Raw genomic sequence first — 18,012 nt, forward strand, 5'->3', positions numbered from 1 at the left:
TGTCCCGAGCAGCTGCCGCCCCTCTGTCCCGAGCAGCTGCTCCTCTGTCCCGAGCAGTTGTCCCTCTGTCCCGAGCAGCTGCTTCACCTCTGTCCCGAGCTGCCCCTCTGTCCCAAGCAGCCCCTCTGTCCAGTGGGGTCATTGAGAAGGGTGGCCATGGTGAGAAAGCCACGGAGGCGGACAATAAGGTGGACTAAGACAATGGTGAAGTGGGGTCCGCGTCCCGCGCCAGAGCCGCCACCGCGGACAGACGCCCACCCAGACCCTCCCCTATTGGTCAAGGTTTTGCGGCCGGAGTCCGCACCTTTGGGGGGGGGGTACTGTCACGTTCTGACCTCTATTTCCTTTGTTTTGTATGTAATTAGTATGGTCAGGGCGTGAGTTGGGTGGGCAGTCTATGTTTGTTTTTCTATGATTTGGGTATTTCTATGTTTCGGCCTAGTATGGTTCTCAATCAGAGGCAGGTGTCATTAGTTGTCTCTGATTGATAATCATACTTAGGTAGCCTGGGTGTCACTGTGTGTTTGTGGGTGATTGTTCCTGTCACTGTGTTTGTTGTCACAGGATAGGACTGTTTTGCGTTTTCACATTTCTTGTTTTTATTAGTTTGTTCATGTGAAGTTATTTATTAAAACATGAATCAAAACAGCCACGCTGCGCTTTGGTCCGCCTCTCGTACAGACAAACGTCATTACAGTACCTTTATCAATGTTTATATGAGTATTTCTGTAAATTGATGTGGCTCTCTGCAATATCACCTCATGTTTTAGAACTAGTGAACGTAGCGCGCCAATGTAAACTCTGTAAAAACATACATGTGTTGTGTAACATGAATTCCTATGAGTGTCATCTGATGAAGATCATCAAAGGTTAGTGATTCATTTTATCTCTATTTCTGCTTTTTGTGACTCCTCTCTTTGGCTGGAAAAAATGGCTGTGTTTTTCTGTGGCTTGGTGGTGACCTAACAATCGTTTGTGGTGCTTTCGCTGTAAATCCTTTTTGAAATCAGACACTGGCTGGATTAACGAGAATTTTATCTTTAAAATGGTGTATGGTGTTTATCTTTAAAATGGTGTTTTGAATTTGGCGCCCTGCACTTTCACTGACTGTTGCGGGGTGTTCCGCTAGACAGGTTAAAGAGATGATGGACACATGCTATACCACCATGGAACCAAACGCTCCGGACACAAACTACTGCCAGTTCCAAATTGAAGTGATCCAATCCTATACCACCATGGAACCAGGACGCTCCAGATGTTTCCTCATGTTTTACACTCCAGAACATTCGAGAACGCTCCATCTTCTTCACAAAGCACCAAACCCCCAGCTCATCCATCAAATGAAAGATGTATGGGTTTTATAGCACACAACTCTATCTGTAAAACACTAACATGGGTCCTGCCTGCCTACCCTAATCTCATCTACTGCTCCATGAATCCCACAGAGTGGCGTTACAAACGACTTGATTTCCAAACCCTAATGTAAATAGAAAAAAAGGGAACATCCTCAAATTATGTTTTAAACGGCTGCAGTGCCATTGTGTACCACTTTCATTGACTACAGTCGAAAATAACATAAGCTTCTCCATAAGCTCTCCAAGCATAAAGTTCATAGTCAAGCCAACGGTATTTGGATTCCATTGAGACACAGAGACAGACAGAGAGTGATGGGTGGGTATTATCTAATTGATTGATTATCCGATCTGATTCTCTGCATGTGTTTACGACTCTGAGACAAAAGAAGAGATGAGGCAGTAGGAGCAATCCAGCTCTAATGGTGTCAGAATGGTGAAGTGAAGACTAAAGGAGTGCCCTCCTGAAGACCAGATGGAAAAAACATTTTTGTGTGTTTTTTTACATGTCAATATCTGATTGTGATGCAAGTCATTCTTTAGTTCTTTCTTGGAAGATCTGGTAGGTAGCACTCTAAAACATTTAAAATGAACATCGTAGACTCAAAGACAAGTTCAGTGTTCTTAACGAGAAGTCCAGCTGATCCACCAGGCATCTAGAGTGAAGGTCACAAGTTGTATTGATTAAGTACAGGGCAGTCGACTAGGTTGGCAAGGGCCAACTGGATGGCATGGCCCTGGAAGAGCCCGACACCCACACAGGAGATGATGCCCTTGGTATGGAGAGTATTTTCCTTGGCACAGTCGCTCTTAATGGGAAACCCAATCGAGAGAGAGAGAGAGAGAGAGAGAAAGAGAGGAGAAAGGAAAGGAAAGTGACAATGATCCTGTCAGGTTCCTGGCCTGGTGTTTTGACAGCTCCTAATGATGCTTAACAACCTGGAGATGGAGGTTCGGGTGTCTGGGGGTCTAGACGGACATCTGGGCGGATTGAGGTGCATGATGGAAAGGACTGTATTCCAAATGGCACACTGATTCCCATTTATCATACTTCTTTTGACTAGGGCCCTGGGGTTTGGTTCTGGTCAAAAGTAATACACTATAGGGAATAGGGTGCCATTTGGGATACACACAAGGTGGTGGACCAGCGTCTTTTCCCAGTCTTTTAAAAAAGTGAAAAACTGATGCACACAAACAAAAGGACAACAGAGAGAGGGAAAGAAGAGACGGACAAACAGTCAGAACAACTGACAGACAGACAGACAGACAGACAGACAGACAGACAGACAGACAGACAGACAGACAGACAGACAGACAGACAGACAGACAGGCAGACAGACAGAGACAAATAAAGGGCGATACACTCGCGTTCAAAAGTTTGGGGTCACTTAGAAATGTCCTTGTTTTTGAAAGAAAAGAGGTGACTCTGGAGTTCCTCTGTTCAGTGTCTGTGTTCTTTTTCCCATCTTGTGCACCGGGGCCTCCCACTCATCTTTCTATTCTGGTTAGGGCCAGTTTGCGCTGTTCTGTGAAGGGAGTAGTACAGAGAGTTATACGAGATCTTTAGTTTCTTGGCCATTTCTCGCATGGAATAGGCTTCATTTCTTAGAACAAGAATAAACTGATGAGTTTCAGAAGAAATGTATTTGTTTCTGGCCGTTTTGAGCCTGTAATCGAACCCACAAATGCTGATGCTCCACTAGTCTAAAGAAGGTCCATTTTATTGCTTCTTTAATCAGCACTACAGTTTTTACCTGTGATAACTTAATTGCAAAAGTGTTTTCTAATGATCAATTAGCGTTTTAAAAGGATAAAACTGGATTAGCTAACACAACGTGCCATTGGAGCACAGGAGTGATGGTTGCTGATAATGGGCCTCTGTACGCCTATGTAGATATTCAATAAAAAAAAATCTGCCGTTTCAAGCTACAATAGTCATTTACAACATTAACAATGTTGCTTTTCTTTCAAAAACAAAGTGACCGCAAACTTTTGAACAGTAGCGTAGCGCAATAGATGTGTAGAGATGAAGGGATCCACAAGAGAATGGCACAGAGAGAGCAGTGGAGTAGAGCGAGCCATAAAAAACATAAAACAGCGGGGAAAACACAGCAAGCATCTCCAATCTGCTATTTACATCTGCGTCATGACAGGGTTTAAAAACAGCCAAATGAGAGGAGCAGGACACATCGACCACAGCCTTGCTTAAGTCCCAAATGACACCATAATCTCTATATAGTGCACTAAATTTGAACAGGCAAAGGTAATGCACTTTATAGGAAACAGGGTGCCATTTGGGACAGCCCTGGATTCTCCCTAATGTTTTCAGACTATCCAACGGTCAGACCTAATGCCTGCGGTATCTCTGTTGATTCATTTTTCACTACTTTTACAATTATTTGTACTTTCTTTTCAAAGATGCAGGATGAAGATGGTGTGGTGAGGCGTTTGTCTCTCTCTCTCTCTCTCGGCTCCTTAGGCTCCTGGCTTGGGGAGGTTGAATTATGTAACGCCAGTGCTTCTCTCCCATCCTGGCAACTCTGGCTGTTGTCTACAGCGCTTATATTAGGCAGTCTGTACTCAGCCCCTTTATCACCAGAAGGCCTATGGGCCTTGATAAAAAGTAATGCACATTATAGGGAATAGGATGCCATTTGGGACGTACACACTATATCCCGGTGCTCAGAGGAGACAGAAGTTGGTCTTGACGCAACTCTTGTGTTCGTTCCACTCAAATGTAGTTTTGGGTAACCTAATCCAAAATAACACATTCTTCCAATAAAAATAAACGTCTGGCCTTATTTCTGGAGCAGGCAGCACCCACATGTTTATGCCTCTCTCTATTCAAACTTCATTATTTCATTGTCCCGACATTGGACCTAATAAAACAAAAGGTTTGGGTTACAGCGGGTGCCAAAGAATGGACTGGGGGGGGGTAAAGAAAAAGGTCCGCTGCTATACTCGGCCTTGTCTCAGGATGGTAAGTTGGTGGTTGAAGATGTCCCTCTAGTGGTGTGGGGGCTGTGCTTTGACAAAGTGGGTGGGGTTATACCCTACCTGTTTGGCTCTGTCATGGGGTATCATCGGATGGGGCCACAGTGTCTCCTGACCCCTAATGTCTCAGCCTCCAGTATTTATGCTGCAGTAGTTTGTGTGTCGGGGGGCTAGGGTCAGTCTGTTATATCTGGAGTATTTCTCCTGAATTATCCGGTGTCCTGTGTGAATTTAAGTATGCTCTCTCTAATTCTCTCTTTCTCTCTTTCTTTATTTCTTTCTCTCTCTCTCGGAGGACCTGAGCCCTAGGACCATGCCTCAGGACTACCTGGCATGATGACTCTTTGTTGACCCCAGTCCACCTGGCCGTGCTGCTGTTCACTGTGATTACTATTATTTGACCATGCTGGTCATTTATGAACATTTGAACATCTTGGCCATGTTCTGTTATAATCTCCACCCGGTACAGCCAGAAGAAGACTGGCCACCCCTCATAGCCTGGTTCCTCTCTAGGTTTCGGCCTTTCTAGGGAGTTTTTCCTAGCCACCGTGCTTCTACACCTGCATTGCTTGCTGTTTGGGGTTTTAGGCTGGGTTTCTGTATAGCACTTTGATATATCAGCTGACGTAAGAAGGGCTATATAAATACATTTGATTTGAAAAGAAATATGGAGTTTTTACGGTATGAAGTCACAGCGTGAAAAATGATAGCAATTAATCAGAGCTACCGAATACAATCCACTCAACTAATCACAATTAAGCTAATGGATGAGTCACCAGTAAGGGCCTCAGCATGCTAACTATGAAACAGTCCCCTGAAGATAAAGCCAAAACATGCAAAGAGAGAAAGAGAGACGGGAAATAAATGACCTCAATACTGTACAGTGCTCTTGTTATGATGTCAAGTGTGAGAATTTCAGGCTGATTATGTCAAATTGCAAGTTAAAAGGCACATCCAGGCCTCCTGAGCAGCCCTGCGGTCTAAGGCACTGTGTCGCAGTGCTTGAAGTGTCACTACAGACCCGGGTTCAGTCTTAGGCCGTGACCGGGAGACCCATGAGGTGGCGCACAATTGGCCCAGTGTTGTCTGGGTTAAGGGAGGGTTTGGCGGGGCACCTGCAAGCTGACCTAGGTCGCCAGCTAGACGATGTTTCCTCTGACACGTTGGTGTGACTGGCTTCCGGGTTAAGGGAGCAGTATGTCAAGAAGCAGTGCGGCTTGGCAGGGTCATGTTTAGGAGGACGCATGGCTCTCGACCTTCGTCTCTCCTGAGTCCGTAGGGGAGTTGCAGCGATGGGAAAAGACACGTCCAAGTCAATTTGGTGCAGTGCAAGATGAAGACCCTACACAATTTGGGGCCTTTATTGGCAGAAATGCTAAAATGGCGGTGTTGCTAGAGTACTGCCTTAATGGTTTCACTCCTAATTGTCTGACATAGAGAAAGAGATGAAAGGTACAATCACTGAAGGTGGGATCCTCCTCTTCCCAAACCTTATGTCTGAATGATTGTTTACTGTTATTTAATTTAATTTCAATACAGGTCTATCTGAAAGAAGGAAAAAAATCAGTTGGGGTTGGAGCTACAGTAATGATGATGCCATATAGATATTGTAATATTTGGATTGGATATCTTACAAAGTAAACACAGTTATTTCCTCATTGCAAAGCTATGGGTTATTATAAGTTACCCAGCCCTGGTTGCGGTTGTGGCGTGCAGACTACAGACAGCCTATGGCCACAGTGCTCTCTCCAGTCTACAGTCAGTGAGTGAGTCACCCAGAGTAGTGAACAACAGTGGTCAACCAACCCACACCGTCCACTCACAGCGCTGCTGCTCCAGAGGAGGGAGGGCTACCGTGTGAAGTTCTGGCAGGAGCGTGATTACAGAGAGAGAGAGAGAGAGGAACACTGGGAAATGAAGGCGGTGGCTCTTTGAGATGGCCCAGACCAGACTCAGACCACGGAGTGGGCAGCAGCCCTGAATTGGCTCTCTCATCAGCATAGGTGCTAGGCCCTTCCCTCTCCGCCCGAGTCGCCACCAGCTCGCCGCATGCAAATAGAATCATCACCATCAAACGTTCAGACGTGACATTTCTGGAAGACGGACAGCGGGTGGCCAAAAGTCGGTTGGAGGCTCCATTGGAATGTATTGTTTTGTTTTCAGTTGCAGACAGCTAGCAAACACAGGAATCCTCCTCCTGTACCACTGCCAAGCCTCAATTAGAGCACAATAAGGGTCCTTCAGGCAGTGAGAGGGCAGCCCAAACATGAGATGAAACCACACTGTGCTGGGGGACGGACGGATAAGCCACAGACTGAATGGCCAATAGGCTTGGACCCCTTGACATTAAATCACTCTGTACACGTATAACACATTTTATAACACTTCAGTGTTTCGTCAACATAAAACCCTTTGATACTATTGTACTGCCAAAACAACATCATCACACATTCCAAATTCATGTTTCAGAGTTGACCTCTAAGGATCCAAATACAGTCAGAAGAGAAAAACAAGCTGACATGTGACAAGCTGGCTAGTGAAAAATGCAACCTGACAATTAAACCTGACCTTGGCCTGTGTGTAAATCACATTATGGTTTCTGAGATGTGACCTTACTTACATCAGCCCTAGTAGTAGTAGTAGTGGGCTGGAAAAAACAATAGCAGAGTAAAAACAATAAGGAGCTAGAGAACATTCCAGAGCCAGAGGGACTGACTGAGTGAACTGAAAGCCACTTATTACAGTGACCAGCCGGGGGAACTGGAACATGCAAGGGGAAGGCTGGAATCCAAATTGACTTTAGGTGTGTTCTGTTCCTCGCCGGTTCCCTGAGGTGTGGTTAGAGGGGAGGGGAGAGGGGAGGTGAGACGGCGGGCAGGCACAGAGCCAAATAAAGGTCTGAGAAAACCTCAATGGAACCTCAAAATAAAGCAAGACCAGCCAAGACAGGACACTACTGTTACTGTAGCACACACACACACACACCAGATCAAAGAGGGCCGTGGCCTCCACACACAACAAAGGGTGGCACTCTGATGACAGAGCTCTGTGACAGACCGCGAGCCCGGAGGGAGTGGGACAGGAAGAGAACTGCCATGCCAGACAGGACACTGAGGTCAGGACCGTGATGGTGGCGGGGGGGGGGGGGGGGGGGGGGGGGGGGGGTGAGATTGGTTGAAAGACTGGATGAGAGAGAGAGAGAGGGATGGATGGATGGATGGATGGATGGATGGATGGTAAGAGTGAAAGACTGGATGAGAGAGAGAGGGATGGATGGATGGATGGATGGATGGATGGATGGATGGATGGATGGATGGATGGAAAGAGTGAAAGACTGGATGAGAGAGAGAGAGGGATGGATGGATGGATGGATGGATGGATGGATGGAAAAAGTGAGTTGGAATACAGGTTGAGAGAGAAAGTCTGAGAAAAAGAGAGGATTCAGAAATAAAGGATGAGTTAAAGAAAGAGAAGATACGGAGAGAAAGCTAATGAGAGAGGATGCAAAGATAGATGGTAGTAGAAAGAAAAAGGGAGAGGGATGGTGGATGAGAGAAAGAGGGATGAGAGCGAAAGAGAGGAGGGGGTGAGAGACCAGACCCACCAGCTGACCACAAAGAGGTGTGGCTGTTTGCCAGCAGAGCTTATGTGTGTGTGTGTGTGTGTGTGTGTGTGTGTGTGTGTGTGTGTGTGTGTGTGTGTGTGTGTGTGTGTGTGTGTGTGTGTGTGTGTGTGTGTGTGTGTATATATATATATGTGTTGACGTGTCCCCACAAGAATAGTAAATAAACAAATATTTGACCAACTAGGGACATCTAGTTCGTCCCCACAAGGTAAAATTCTAGGGGGTTTAGGATTATGGTTAGACTTAGTGTTAGAATTCGGTTTGAGGTTCGGAGCTAGGGTTAGGTTAAGGGTTAGGGTTAAGGTTAGGTTTTTGTATTAGGGTAAGAGTACAGGTTAGGGTTAGGTTTGGGGGTTCGGGAAAATAGGATTTTGAATGGGACTGAATTGTGTCCCCACAAGGTTAGCTGTACAAGACTGTGTGTGTGTGTGTGCGCGCGTGTTTGTCACATGTCGGCATATGTGTGAAGCATGTGTGTATGTGAGAGAGAGAGCAGAGCAGGGCTGACCAGGGGAATGTGTGGTATGTCTCTCAGTGGGGAGAGGAGGAACTGGAGCTGGATGTAAAGGATGAGAGTGAGAAAGGGAACCAGGCCAAGACATTGGTTGCATCCCAAATGGCACCCTATTCCATTTACACTGCACTACTTTTAACCAGAGCCGATAGGTCTCTGGTCAAAAGTAGTGCACTATGTAGGGAATAGGATGCCATTTGGGACGCAGATCATGCTGCTGCCACTGATGTTGTTGTTGGGGTCAGACATCGCTATATGGATGTGAGCTGGGAGCGTGATGAGAGCACCACAAGGGAGGAAACCAAACAGATACTGTTCATGGGCCAGACTGATTCACAGAACATTACAAAGTTGCCACATCTGGTTCGCCAGACTCCAGGTACAGAGTAGCACCATCTCACATTGAAGAATACAGGGAACATGTTGTTGTTGTTATCGTTGTTGTGAGGGGGTTTTATGAGAGGCTCCTTGTTTTTGACCAGCCGTATGATCTTCACGGACTCCTCATCATTGTGTGTGTATGTGTGTGTGTTGTGAGGGGGACTTACGAGAGGCTCCTTGTTCTTGACCAGCCGTATGATCTTCACTGACTCCTCGTCATCATCGATGTCATCGGGCAACGGAGGCAGATCGGGGTCATAACTCTTCTGGGCTACCGTGTCATGGACGGACAGAAGACTCTACGGAGGAGAAGAAAAGGGGGATGAAAGAGGAAAGGAAAGTGGGCAGGGGGGGTGAAAGGAGAGTGATAGGGGAGGCAAGTGGAGAGGAAAGAGAGGGGTTCAAATTCACCATTCAAAGCCTAGATCCCTATACAACAGTACAAACTAGAGGGCGACCGATTATGATTTTTCAACGTCGATACCGATTATTGGAGGACCAAAAAAAAAGCTGATACCGATTATTTGGCCGATTTTTTATATTTTTTATTTGTAATAATGACAATTACAACAATACTGAATGAACACTTATTTTAACTTAAAATAATACATCAATAAAATCAATTCAGCCTCAAATAAATAATGAAACATGTTCAATTTGGTTTAAGTAATGCAAAAACAAAGTGTTGGAGAAGAAAGTAAAAGTGCAATATGTGCCATGTAAGGTAAGCTAACGTTTAAGTTCCTTGCTCAGAACATGAGAACATATGAAAGCTGGTGGTTCCTTTTAACATGAGTCTTCAATGTTCCCAGGTAAGAAGTTTTAGGTTGTAGTTATTATAGGACTATTTCCCTCTATACCAGTTGTATTTCATTAACCTCTGACTATTGGATGTGCTTATAGGCACTTTAGTATTGCCAGTGTAACAGTATAACTACCGTCCCTCTCCTCGCTCCTCCCTGGGCTCGAACCAGGAACACAACGACAACAGCCACCCTCAAAGCAGCGTTACCCATGCAGAGCAAGGGAAACAACCACTCCAAGGCTCAGAGCGAGTGACGTTTGAAACGCTATTAGCGAGCGCTAACTAGCTAGCCATTTCACTACGGTTACACCAGCCTCATCTCGGGAGTTGATAGGCTTGAAGTCATAAACAGCGCAATGCTTAACGCACAACAAAGAGCTGCTGGCAAAACGCAAAGAAAGTGCTGTTTGAATGAATGTTTACGCGCCTGCTTCTGCCTACCACCGCTCAGTCAGATACTTAGATACTTGTATGCTCAGTCAGATTATATTCAACGCAGGACACGCTAGATAATATCTAGCAATATCATCAACCATGTGTAGTTAACTAGTGATTATGACTGATTGATTGTTTTTATAAGATAAGTTTAATGCTAGCTAGCAACTTACCTTGGCTTACTGCATTCACGTAACAGGCAGTCTCCTTGTGGAGTGCAACGAGAGAGGCAGATCGTTATTGCGTTGGACTAGTTAACAGTAAGGTTGCAAGATTGGATCCCCCGCGCTGACAAGGTGAAAATCTGTCATTTTGCCCCTGAACGAGGCAGTTAACCCACTGTTCCTAGGCCGTCATTGAAAATAAGAATGTGTTCTTAACTGACTTTTCTAGTTAAATAAAGATTAAATAAAGGTGTAAAAAAAAAAAAACGGCCAAAAATACAAATTTCCGATAGTTGTGAAAACTATTCGAAAACTAATCGGTCGACCTCTAGTACAAACCCATACTACAAACATGCTGAGGTCCTTTCAACAGCAGAGAGAAACAGTGTCCCATGTGGCTCAGTGGATAGAGTGTGGTGCTTTCAACACCAGGGTTGTGTGTTTGATACCCACGGGGGACCAGTGCGAAAATGTATGCACCCTGCCTCAAGTACCTGTTGATGGATCTGATTTTGTTAAGGTCCCATTATACTAGCTACAAGTGTTAATTGCTATTAAGGCTGATCGTTGGACTCATAGATCTTCCTGAAAAAAAGGGGGTTAACGCCACGCTGAGACGCTATGAATCATGGGGGGGTGGACGGAGAAATGAATTACCCTCCCCTGGTAACGGTTTTTGTATTTCCAGAGAGTGAGTGTGTGTCGGGACGGTCCCATGGGAGCGCTAGCTTGCTGATGTTCAGCGATGAGCAAAGTAATGAAGTTCTCAGCTGCCTCACATATTTCACACTCTCACGAGCAGCAGCAGAGAGGGGGGAAAAACGAGACGACACAGACGAGAATGATCGCATTCATTTTTCAAACAATTTAACAGCTCCGTGTCGTCTCCGAATGCTGCTGGAAACAAACTGTTTTTTCCATGAAATAAAAAACATAGTCTAATCACGTACCAGAAAGAGGAGGATGAGAGAGGAAGGATAGAGAGGAGGAGAGAAGGAGAAGAGCAGTCTGTTTTATGACATGGGAGCATGATGCACTACAGCGTTCCAAGATGTTCCTAAAGAAGACCAGATGAGAGGAGTGGGAGAAGGAGGAGGAAGAAGAAGGAGAGACAACTGGTGTGCTGTGCCCAAAGCTCCACTGGGACTCCACCTGCAGCAGACACACCGCCTTCGTCTAGTCACCCTGAGGCCAACCCTAATGGACACTGGCTTTAACTGTGTAGCACTAACTATCTTTTGTCATCATGTTTGTATATGGTTCCTGGGAGCAGCGGAAACACATTTCCTCATGTGAGGACAAATGATGTAATAATAGTAAAGATAACTTATCTTCACACAACTCTAGAACAGTATAATAACAGACACTAGCCAGTGTGGCAGGTAGCCTAGTGGTTAGAGTGGTTAAAGCATTGGACTTGTAACCGAAAGGTTGCAAGATCGATTCCCTGAGCTGATAAGGGAAAAATCTGTTGTTCTGCCCCCCTGAACGAGGCAGTTAACCCACTGTTCCTAGGTCATCATTGAAAATAAGAATTTGTTCTTGACTTGCCTAGTTAAATAAAGGTAAGATACATGTTTTTTTAAAGCAGCCTGCACCAGACCGTGCTCCATTCAGAGCTGATTAAAATATTACAGAACAAATATTTTCAGAGGAACGCTCTCTCTCTTTCTCGATTTGCTGAGGCCAAATCTCCTTTTCTGTTTTTCTTTGTTTCTTCTCCTCTCCTCTTTTTAGGAGGTTAGAGAAAACGTTTAATGTGGTGTTGTATCGAGTTTCCAGAGTTTTCCGAAAACAACACCGCCGACGAAACACTGCTGCCCTGTGCCGATGTGACTCCGGAGAGAGGAGTTTTCACTCCGAGGATAGACAGACGGACGGACGGACACACGCAGTGTCCCCCACCTCCCTGGTGAGGTGTCGCTGTCACTCATAACACCTGATCTGGTTCGTCAACAACACCAAGGCCTGTTACTATGTGCCAATCACAGCTTATTCCTGTTTCAACAGCTTCTATAACTTCCTTAACCCAACCCAGCTCACCTCAGGCCTCACAGCTCTCCCCTCCTACCCTCTCCTTCTCACAGCCTTGTGTCTATGTGTGTGAGTGTGTGTGTGCGCGCACGCGTGTGTTTTGCTCCTACCTCTACACCCCTATTAGTCTTGCGTTACCATACTCCCAGTTCTCTAACATTAGGAAGCCTGGAGACCACAGTTAGTTCCTGATATCCATCACAACTAATATCCTGAACACTGAGTATCCTCTCATCAATGCCCACCACTTCCTCCATCAGGGCCTAGTTGACACTCATTCCAGCAGCCCTCCTTTCCCCTTACAGCTCGTAACAGCCTGGCCGGTAATGCCTTGTAAAAACTCCCCATCACAACCACAGACTAGCAACAACAGCACCAGGCTAATAGGTAGCACATGGCAGAGGCAGGGCAGACCCCTTGCTTGTGGTGGCTGCTGACACACTTGCACACACACACCAGACACACACTAGCACACAAGCACACACACACACACACACACACACACACACACACACACACACACACACACACACACACACTGGCTGCCACCGTATGGAAGCATTCCTCTGGGTCAACGACAGGGAGCAGGTCCTGTTATGACTCAAAGCCAGTGTTCTGTGTGTGTCTCCCAATTTAATGTAGAGCTGATATCCTTGTTGGAACTGAACCATTCAGCTGTAGCAGGAGTTGGGCCGCCGATATAGATTGGGTTAGGGAGAGACCGAGGCTGTTTCACAAATGGCACCCTATTCCCTATATAGTGCACTACTTTTGACCAGAGCCCAGTACTACACTATATAGGGAATAGGGTGCCATTTGGGATGCATCCCGGCATCACGGGCTGGGTTGGGTTGGGTTCGGCTGGATCCACCCTGTTTTTAGGACCCGTACGTTGAGAGCAGTGTTTGTGTTCATTATACATAATAGGGATCCTATAAAAACAGATCACTGAGCCTGTCCAAACAAACCTATGGATTCCTGGCATCTAGCACTCATTAAGCTGGGCTTGTCATTCTCAGAGTCATTTTTCAACCTGCAGGCAGACAGTGCAAGACTGGCACTTTACTGACTGTTCCAGAGCCCCGCTGTGCTCCGTTCTACTGCGTTCACTTATATTCCCCACATAGTGCACTGATTTTGACAAGAGCCCATAGGGTGCCCATAGTAGTGTACTTTATAAGGAGTAGGGTGCCAATTGAGACACAGCCTTCTACTTCTGAGAGCCCCAGCCCAGCGATGCGGTAGGCAGAGACACCCCGACCCACTGCCAGCGAACACCCGAAACCCTTCCCCCCACCCCAATAGAACAGAACACACAGTTCCCCCCCATCAGAAACAGACGGCCGTCAAAATTAGCACTTTCATCATTGTCAATATTAGCGTTTCTGAGGCGGCTAATATGGGCAGGAGTTGTTTTCTCATGTGTGAAGAATCATAAAAGGGAGAAAAGAGGGGGAGGTGTGTGTGTGTGTGTGTGTGTGTGTGTGTGTGTGTGCACGTGTGCCTGTGTGTGTGCGTGAATGCGTGAATGCGTGAGAGGGTTGGTGCTTTAAAAAAGTTGTGATTTATGTCCCACCCCAGGAATGGATCATTTTATAATGGAGAGTGATACTGTTACTATCGCACAGAGACACCATTCAGGGCCCAGACATCTGCTTGTGTTTTACACACAGACTCTGCGATTTACATGGAGCTGGGTAGGTATCGGGTGCCACGGCAGAACGGTCAGATCCCTATCCAGCCATCAGGAGAGAGAGAGTGAGGGAGAGGGGGGGCTTAAAACCCACAGAGAACCATCCGTTGCAGCCACTCAGAAGAGACAGCTTCCAAACCTCAGCAAGTGAGTGTGTTACAGTCAAAGTGTTCCCCCTGACACCATTCCCCAGCGCTGAGCTGGGCTAGCTTCTGCTGAGGTTAATCTTTCGTGACCGAGTGCTTCTGCTGCTTGGAGCTAGAAGACTGTCGGTGTGACGGTTTACCCAGGGAACAGTAAAACTATCAGAGAAGCCGGGTAGCAGGCCCAAACCATACAGGCAACAGCCAGCCAGAGAGGAGGGAGGGGAAAATGGGTATGTGGGGGGAGTGTGTGTGAGTGCGTGTGTATACGCTAGGGCAGTTGTGAACATTTCAACCTGTCGCCCCTTCAGGCCAGCAGAGGAGTGGCCCCTACCTAGCAGTCCCAGCGGCAGAGGCAGTGTTTGTAAGTGTATGTGTGTAATGCTTTGACCGCTCTCTCTCCCATCTCTCCATCCTTCACCCTATAGGGCCCGACGAGTTTGGCCCAGGAGAGAAACCCCTTGTGATGGATCGAAGTTGGCCCTGCCAATAACCTGTGTCAAAATACAATAATTGGAGGCGTGCTGCGAGACGCTCCGTTGCACACCAGTGTCTTGAACTAGCCATCGGGGTGAAGGGTTGTAGGGATACGTGGGCACCTCCCTTTGGAGTTGATGGATACGAAGGAGAGGCTGTATCCCAAATGACACCATATTCCCTATATACAGTGCCTTCGAAAAGTATTCAGACTCCTTTACTTTTTCCACATTTTGTTAGGTTACAACCTTATTCTAAAACTGAATAAATATTTTTTCCCCTCATCAATCTACACACAATACCCAATATACGTATATATTTTTAAATTTGCCAAAAATAATCAAATAAAATAAACTGAAAAATCACATTTACATAAGTATTCAGATCATTTGCTCAGTACTTTGTTGAAGCACCTTTGGCAGCCTCGAGTCATCTTGGGTATGACTCTACAATATTGGCACACCTGTATTTGGGGAGGTTCTCCCATTCTTCTCTGCATATCCCCTCAAGCTCTGTTAGGTTGGATGGGGAGCGTTGCTGCACAGCTATTTTCAGGTCTCTCCAGAGATGTTTGATTGGGTTCAAGTCCATGCTCTGGCTGGGCCACTCAAGGACATTCAGAGACTTGTCATGAAGCCACTCCTGCATTGTTTCTCATGGTCTGAGAGTCTTTTGGTGCCTTTTGGCAAACTTCAAGCCGGCTGTCATGTGCCTTTGACTGAGGAGTGGCTTCCGTCTAGCCAGTCTACCATATCAAATCAAATCAAAGTGTATTTGTCACGTGCGCCGAACACAACAGTGAAATGCTTACTTACAGGCTCTAACCAATAATGTGAAAAAAAGGTATGTGTGTGTGTGTGTGTGGGGGTAAGTAAAGAAATAAAACAACAGTAAAAATACATTTTAAAATAACAGTAGCAAGGCTATTTACAGACACCTGTTAGTCAGGCTTTTTGAGGTAGTATGTACATGTAGGTATGGTTAAAGTGACTGTGCATATGTGATGAACAGAGAGGGGTTGGCGGGTGGTGGGACACAATGCAGATTGTTAGCCCGGTTAGCCAATGTGCGGGAGCACTGGTTGAGGTAGTATGTACATGAATGTATAGTTAAAGTGATTATGCGTATAAGATAAACAGGGAGTAGCAGCAGTGTAAAAGAGAGGTTGGGGGGGCACACAAAAGTCTGATTGGTGGAGTGCTGCAGAGATGATTGTCCTTCTGGAAGGTTCTCCCATCTCCACAGAGGAACTCTAGACCTCTTTCAGAGTGACCATCGGGTTCTTGGTCACCTCCCTGACCAAGGCCCTTCTCCGCCGATGGCTCAGTTGGGCCGGGAGGCCAGGTCTAGGAATAGTCTTGGTGGTTCCAAACTTCTTCCATTTAAGAATGATGGAGGCCACTGTGTTCTTGGGGTCGTTCAATGCTGCAGAAATGTTTTGGTACCCTTCCCCAGATCTGTGCCTCGGCACAATCCTGTCTCGGAACTCTACGGATAAATCCTTCGACCTCATGGCTTGGTTTTTGCTCTGACATGCATTGTCAACTGTGGGACCTTATATAGACAGGTGTGTGCCTTTTTTTATACGATTAAATACATTTTTAACACATTCGTTTTGTCATTATAGGGTATTGTATGTAGATAGAGAAATGTTTATATTTAATCCATTTTGGAATAAGACTAATGTAACAAAATGTAGAAAAAGTCAAGGGGTCTGAATACTATCCGAAGGCACTGTAGTCTTGGGCCATAAGTAGTGCACTATATAGGGAATAGGGTGCCATTTGAGTTACAGACCGCAGTGATGATGGATTCACACACATGATGGATTCCCCTTTTCTCCATTTGTTTCCTGTGAGGGGGTCCATCTGACTACATTTATCTTGTAACCATTTTCTTTCTGCCCTACAGTACACAGCGTTCTGTCTGTCTGACTCTGAGACGGCTGGACTGATTCAGCAATCCAAACCTCCCTATCTCCATCACACAAACACACACTCAACCATTGAGATTTAGATTTATGTCTAACAAGAGAGAGAGAAGGCAGCCAGAGAATTGTTAAAAGGAGAGAGAGAAAGAAGCTTTAAAAAGTTTCAAGTGCTACATCCGTTTGTGTGACATCATATCTGTCTGGCTGACCTGTGGATGAACAGCGGATTGATGTATCACAGAGGACACAGAACCTACGGCTGCATCCCAAATGAAAGAGACTATAGTAAAACTAGGAGATGATGTCATTGTTGGAGGGCGGGAGATGGAATAATGAAATAATGCACTAATACAAGATTGACTGAGTACTGTGTAGAAAGATGGAATAAATAGGGAGTGTGTAAGGGAAGGAGGAAAAGAGGCTATGTTCTGTGGTGAGCTGATAAGTGAGGTATAGAGAGAGAGAGCAAGAGAGAGCGCACAAGAGAGAGAGAGAGAGACAGAGAGAGTTGGTTTGTGAGTGTGTGTCTGTTACCTTGACATGGGGTTTAGCCAGTAGTTTTAGCAGCTCTCTGATTCCTCCACTGCCACCTTTAACCTGCAGTTCCTCAGACAGCTGAGATATAGCAATATAGAGAGGGAGAAAGAGAGAGAGAGAGAGCGAGAGAGAGAGAGAGACAGACAGAGACAGACAGAGAGCGAGACAGAGAGAGAGAGAGAGAGAGAGAGAGAAAGGACGAGAGAGAGAGAGAGACAGAGAGAGAGAAAGAACGAGAGAGAGAGAGGGAGAAAGAGAGAGAGAGAGAGAGAGAGAGAGAGAGAGAGAGAGAGACAGAGAGAGATAGAGAGAGAGAGAGAAAGAATGAGAGAGAGAGAGTGTTAGCATTAATATAGTCAACTCAGACATTCATCCAGCTGACTAACAGGGCCAGGTTAACACACACACACAAACAAAAAGAGGCCCCAGCCATGATCTAGAGACAGGGATTGTCTGTCCAATGTATGCTGAGGGACACCAGGCAGCACCTTAATTCTCTCTACTCCAGCCACAGCCAGGGGCCCAGGCCCAGGCACAGACCTAGATAACACCTCCCTCTGCAACTGGATCCTGGACTTCTTGAAGTGTTCTAAGTAACAAGAACATTTCCCAGGACATAGACATTTCTGATATTCGCAGGAAAGCTTCAATTCTTGTTAATCTAAGTGCACTGTCCAGTTTACAGTAGCTTTTACAGTGAAATAATACCATGCTATTTTTGAGGAGAGTGCACAGTTTTGAACATGAAAAGTTATTAATAAACAAATTAGTCACATTTGGGCAGTCTTGATACAAAATTTTGAACAGACATACAATGTTTCATTGGATCAGTATAAGACATTGCACATACACTGCTGCCATCTAGATGCCAAAATCTAAATTGCAACTGGGCTGGAATAATACATTATGGCCTTTCAAAGATAACGGA

At 45.8% G+C, this 18,012-nt stretch overlaps 1 protein-coding gene and 2 long non-coding RNA genes across 8 annotated transcripts in view; 1 reads left to right on the top strand and 2 right to left on the bottom strand.

Annotated features, from left to right (window-relative positions):
- The window catches only part of LOC149977454 (uncharacterized), a 130,174-nt gene extending 125,505 nt beyond the window's left edge, over nucleotides 1–4,669 (top strand). Inside the window, exon 3 of the long non-coding RNA XR_016486675.1 lies at nucleotides 4,642–4,669. This is a non-coding gene — a long non-coding RNA (uncharacterized LOC149977454). The remainder of the gene's footprint in view (nucleotides 1–4,641) is intronic.
- The window catches only part of LOC149977452 (uncharacterized), a 1,012,103-nt gene that overhangs the window by 541,125 nt on the left and 452,966 nt on the right, over nucleotides 1–18,012 (bottom strand). The window lies entirely within an intron of this gene.
- LOC110490036 (MAGUK p55 subfamily member 7) overlaps nucleotides 1–18,012 on the bottom strand; it is a 268,418-nt gene that overhangs the window by 109,154 nt on the left and 141,252 nt on the right. For all 6 annotated transcript variants that reach the window (XR_016486670.1, XM_036944340.2, XM_036944342.2 and 3 more), the window contains 2 exons: nucleotides 17,082–17,162; nucleotides 9,034–9,165 (listed from right to left, as the gene is read on the bottom strand). Coding sequence is in view for 5 of the 6 variants with exons in the window: in XM_036944340.2 (XP_036800235.2) it covers nucleotides 9,034–9,165; nucleotides 17,082–17,162 (213 nt within the window). In the remaining variant the exon portion in view is untranslated. The remainder of the gene's footprint in view (nucleotides 1–9,033; nucleotides 9,166–17,081; nucleotides 17,163–18,012) is intronic.

Source organism: Oncorhynchus mykiss, chromosome 15, assembly GCF_057628025.1.
Source record: "Oncorhynchus mykiss isolate SJ-2025 chromosome 15, ASM5762802v1, whole genome shotgun sequence".
Classification (NCBI taxonomy): Eukaryota; Metazoa; Chordata; class Actinopteri; order Salmoniformes; family Salmonidae; genus Oncorhynchus; species Oncorhynchus mykiss.